The sequence below is a fragment of the Aplysia californica genome, unplaced genomic scaffold (genome assembly GCF_000002075.1).
Source record: "Aplysia californica isolate F4 #8 unplaced genomic scaffold, AplCal3.0 scaffold00868, whole genome shotgun sequence".
Taxonomy (NCBI): domain Eukaryota; kingdom Metazoa; phylum Mollusca; class Gastropoda; order Aplysiida; family Aplysiidae; genus Aplysia; species Aplysia californica.
The window spans coordinates 258,295-263,275 of record NW_004798138.1 but is presented as its reverse complement, the minus strand read 5'-3'; the positions used below and the strand labels follow the sequence as shown (position 1 = coordinate 263,275).

Genomic DNA, 4,981 nt, shown 5'->3' with positions numbered 1-4,981 from the left:
AATAACAACCGGTCGCCGGTCGGTCAACCGCTATCATCTTCCTTCAGTTCAGATGGGAAAGCATGCAAATGGAAGGTCATCATTCTTTGTTTTTTAATTTTGCAAGAAAACCCTTTCATGTTGTGTTGACTAGATCTAGAATCAATAGAACTTAATCTGAGGACCTCTGAGTTCGGTAAATTAAAGAATACCTGCCTTTTCTTTAGATCAAGAGTGGGCAAAATCTTTTTCAATGGGAGACCACGGACATGGACCACACAGAGTGTCCGCATGCTGCAGCCACAGCCACAGCCACATCCACAGCCACAGCCACACCAATTTTTTTTTTTTTACTCTTCGTCGTTAGCGATTAGATCTAGATCTAGTAATAATACTAGATCTAGATCTAGATCTATACCAATTAATCGGCTAGTACAGATTATAAACTTAGTGTATAATAACCGTCAGTTAGGCATTATCTTGACATCAGCACAATTTCATAGCTGGTAAAATCCAGATGAAAATGACAATGTCCAGCAGAAACTCGAACTGCAATTAAATGAGCTTTGCTTTCAACATGATATAATGTGGTTTTTATAAAAATAGATGTAGGTCTAGATGTCGACTCTAGGTCTATTGAACAAGAAGTCAAAATGAAAATGTGGTGAGTACATCACACCGTCTGAGCCGTCTGTTTATTACTAAGAGAACTCCATTGGTCGCTTAGCCTGTATAAAAACAAGGATTTACCATTTAAATAATAAAACTAGATTTGTGCTTGTATAAGAACCAAATTTCCCGTCTTATCCTACCACAAACCTCTTGGCCCTTACTAGAATCTATCCACTATGTAAGTCTTTTACTTATTGTTGAGTGCAAATCTGCTTTCAACATTGCGAACATATCTTTGTCTTTTTAAAATATTATGAGCATCATTGATGGCCCACAGGCCTTGAGTTTGACGCCTGTGATCTAAACTATGTAGGGGCCTATAGTGTTTATCTTAACCTTGTGTTGATTATTTCAGTGTGAGGATTTCTCCTTATGATGGGCATGAAGGTCAACCGTGCGCTGATGTCTCTGAGAAGCTTTGCTGACTTGTAGCTAGTAGCAGACTCGACCAAATCCCGCCATGTTTAAGGCAGCCAGGAAGGGGTTTCTGTATACTGTGTCTGGTCTGAGCGCGTGTTACTGCACGCTGCGCTTTATTGGTGGGATCGGCAGGGTAAGCACATTTAGTCTTTTATGCCCTTGATTTGCAACAATATGTTTTTTACTATAGAACAAAACAAGAGTTGACCTATTTCTTCCTATTGCGCAGTTTGAACATAACAACATCGAAATCATGTTTGTATACATAGAAAAGGATGAAGATTGCTGTGGTCCCCTCTGTGCTCTACGTTGAAAATCATGTTTGTATACTTAGAAAAAGGATAAAGAGTGCTTTCGCAGTTGCGAGCTCCATAAAAACTCTTTACTAAAACAAAACTAAAAGAGTTCATGTTTGAGCTCCTAGTACATGTCCATAGTTCGTACAGAAGTAAGCCGTCTTTTCATAGTTCCTACACAAGTAATAGTTATCCATCTTTTCACAGTTCGTATAAAAGTAAGCCATCTTTTCATAGTTCGTACTGAAGTAAGCCGTCTTTACAGATATGAATTGTTTTTCAGATGCTAAGCACCCTTATTTTGTACAATAGAACATCATGTTTTTATACATACATATAAATATAGAAAAGATGAAGATTGCATCAGTGAGCTTTGTGTTCCCAGTGCGAGGATGTGTCCATGGAGCCAGCCATCCAGCACGGAGACGTGGTCCTCATCTCTCCCATCCACGTGGACTACAAAAAGCTGCAGAAGTAAGTACAGCAACAGCCATTATACTTAGGAAGGAGTTCCGCAGAGGGCCGGCCGACCAACAGCTCGCAAAAGAGGGGATATTTTGAGTGGGATATACCCATCGAAATTGACTCAGAAATAGTGCTTGTGTGAATTTTAAATGTAAATATATGACAAAATGGAGGGTGCAATGGAGTTGAAACTTTGACAAATTCAAGGAAACTTTGAAAATACATCAACGTTCAGCCCTTGAAGCGATCTCGACCAAATAAAGACACGTTGAAGGTTCATTTCTCGTTTACTGTAATATCGTATTTTTAAGTCGCTAGAGGAGTTCATTATTTTTTAATTTGACGGAATACACAGGTAATGAATAAAAACCCTATCAGGTCTGCTGGGATAATGATAGATTGTAAAGCCCATATAGAGCCTGCTGTTGAACAAGAATTTGCACTATACAAATGCTATCTATTATTATTATTATTATTATCATTATTATTATTATTATCATTATTATTATTTCTTACTTTTGGTTCTCACAGAGGAGATGTTGTCTTTTGCCGGGCTCCAAAAAACTCCAGTTCTGTCATTTGCAAGAGGCTGATGGGAATGGAAGGAGACACGGTGTTCAACAATGAGAAAGGATTCGAGGAATATGTGAGTGTTGGAGGAACTTTGCGGGTTTTTCAGAAAAGACATATGAATATATAATAAATATATACATTGTCATTTATTATATATATATAAAATTGATCATATGAATAATGTGTCTGTAGTCACCCACGGAGGTCAGTTTGGGTTATTTGTTGTGTTGTTAAATGATATCTGCGGGTGAAATAGGTCAAATTCTCAAATACTTGTTTTAGGATGTGTTTTAGTGCTGATAGCTTACGTTTAGTAGCTACTTCATCTGATGATTTATTCCCCCCCCCCCCAAAAATAAAATTTTTTTTAAAAATGCATTAGTTGTTGTTATTAAAATAAAATAGTTTTTTGCTTTTTTGTTTCCTATCCAAATGATTTGAAACTTTGCTGGTACATCCTACAAGATAGGATACAAATTTTGTACCGTTACATAAAATCAGTGCCATTGTTGTAGGCTAGTTGTTTTAGCAATTGTGCAACATAAGATACAATTCTTGTGCATGAAATCTGTGCCATTGTTGTAGTTGTAGGCTAGTTGTTGTAGCAATTGTGCAACATAAGATACAATTCTTGTGCATAAAATCTGTGCCATTGTTGTCGGCCAGTTACTTTATTGTGTTGTGTTCGACGACCCACAGGTGGGAAGAGGTCAGGTGTGGCTGGAGGGAGACAACCAGGAGGCCAGCATCGACTCGCGCTCCTACGGTCAGCTGCCCTACGGCTTGCTGCTCAGCAAGGTTTGCTTCAGGGTGAGTTTTTGGCGGGTGGTTATAGGGTGTCACTGACTGCTAGGTGGTCATACTTCAGGATTGTTGGTGGGTGGTTGGAGGGTGGTTGTTTCTGTGTGTTTGCCTCGTTTCTCCCCTGCGCTAAATGACCTTTATTGTGTCGGTGTGCTTCTCTTCACTCAAACGAAGAAACAAGTTCAGTTTCTAGTTTGTGTGGGTGGTTTGCAGGTGCTCTGCTAGTGCTATGGTTTGTTCCTTCTCTTCTATCAAACATCTATCATTCTTTTCTCTCATCATTTTCTTTGCATTTTACTACTCCCTACGTAACACCGTTAACTGATTCCGTCCATTCGGCCGCTGACAGCGGCTCTGAGTTTTTCCGCTGCCTCCATTCGGCCGCTGCGAGGGGCTCAACGAAATCCGAAAGAAAGGTGCACTTTTTAACATAGTTCCTACTTTTTAAGTTGTCGAAAGGAAGTAGAACTTGTAAACAAACCTGACCTCAATCTCTGAGCGCCAACATCGATCGAAACTCCGCGAAATTCTTGCAAAAATGGTTGTTTTGTTGTTGCGATGTAGGCTAGATCTAAGGGTAAACAACACGGAGCCTGGTATAAGAAAAAGGCTCTTCAAAGAAAGATATTCAACTAAATTTGTGAAATTCTTGCATAAATGTGTGCTAGGGTGATATCGCTACAATTTTGTGTTGATTCCTATGGATTATAAGGACTTGTAGAGCTGAAAAAATGCGGTAAGTCGAAATTTTCGAAGAGCTGTTGTGCAATTTTTTTTTTCTCATTCGTTTTTGTCAGAAGGAAAATGTAATACAAACAGTTTATAGGTCATTGTTATTGATGTAAACAGATTTTTCTATTTATTCCCATCAGTTTGGTATATGACAATACCTATTAGAGTGACTTAGAGCTTCACAGTAATGCATTAAATAGATGCACCCCAGGTCTAAAACTGAGCAGGGAAAAATAACTCATGGACGGAATCAGTTAATATTTGGCACTTGCATGACATTTTTAAATCAAGTATTATCTGACATGGCATAATTTGATGAGGGTTTAAAAAAAATATTTTTAAAAAACAATTTCAGATTTGGCCGCTGCACAGAGTTGGTCCAATTTCTTTCCCTGAGAGAAGAACAACTGCCAAGGAAAAGGCCCAAACGAAGACTGAAGCAAAAGTCAGCTCTTGATGAAGCTTCACCCTAGCTTGTGATAGATACCTAGATAATGATAGACACACTGATAAACACACAGATAGATACCTAGATAGATGCATAGATAGACACACAGATAAACACACAGATAGACACACGGATGGATACCTAGATAGATACACAGATGACACATAGATAGACATGGAGATAGACACACAGTTAAACTCACAAATAGACACACTGATAGACATACAGATAGGTACGCAAATAGATGTAAATACTTACACAGACACACCGATAAAAACACAGATAAACACACAGATAGACATGCAGGTAGATACCTAGATAGATACACAGATGAACACACAGGTAGATACCTATAGATACATAAATGGGGTGCCTTTGTAGTGTCAGATACTGAGATAGATTCCGTTCGGAGTGCCTTTGAGGTGCCTAATTCTTCTTGTTTTCTTTGATTTCGGACATTGTCAAAGTGTCCTGTGTTTGTTTGACTACTAGTATATATTTCCTGAAGGAGCTGGAAAACACTCCTCTTCATTCCTGCAGCAGGAGTAGAAGATTCAGGTGGTGAGAAAGTGATCGGATGTTGTCAAGTGGG

At 38.7% G+C, this 4,981-nt stretch overlaps 1 protein-coding gene across 1 annotated transcript; it reads left to right on the top strand.

Moving 5' to 3' along the window:
• LOC101864028 (mitochondrial inner membrane protease subunit 1) lies at window positions 1-4,451 on the top strand. The gene is made up of 6 exons (XM_013089066.2): window positions 1-75; window positions 1,007-1,204; window positions 1,753-1,841; window positions 2,364-2,478; window positions 3,105-3,215; window positions 4,297-4,451. Exons 2-6 carry the CDS (start codon window positions 1,112-1,114, stop codon window positions 4,396-4,398), a joined length of 510 nt encoding a protein of 169 aa, XP_012944520.1. The 5' UTR covers window positions 1-75; window positions 1,007-1,111; the 3' UTR covers window positions 4,399-4,451.
• Window positions 4,452-4,981: the final 530 nt, after the last annotated feature.

Coding starts and splice junctions, on each gene's coding strand:
- LOC101864028 (XM_013089066.2), top strand. CDS start 1,112: ATGTTTAAGGCAGCCAGGAAGGGGTTTCTGTATACTGTGTCTGGTCTG. Junction 2,479..3,104: donor AGAAAGGATTCGAGGAATAT/GTGAGTGTTGGA, acceptor GACGACCCACAG/GTGGGAAGAGGTCAGGTGTG. Junction 3,216..4,296: donor TCAGCAAGGTTTGCTTCAGG/GTGAGTTTTTGG, acceptor AAACAATTTCAG/ATTTGGCCGCTGCACAGAGT.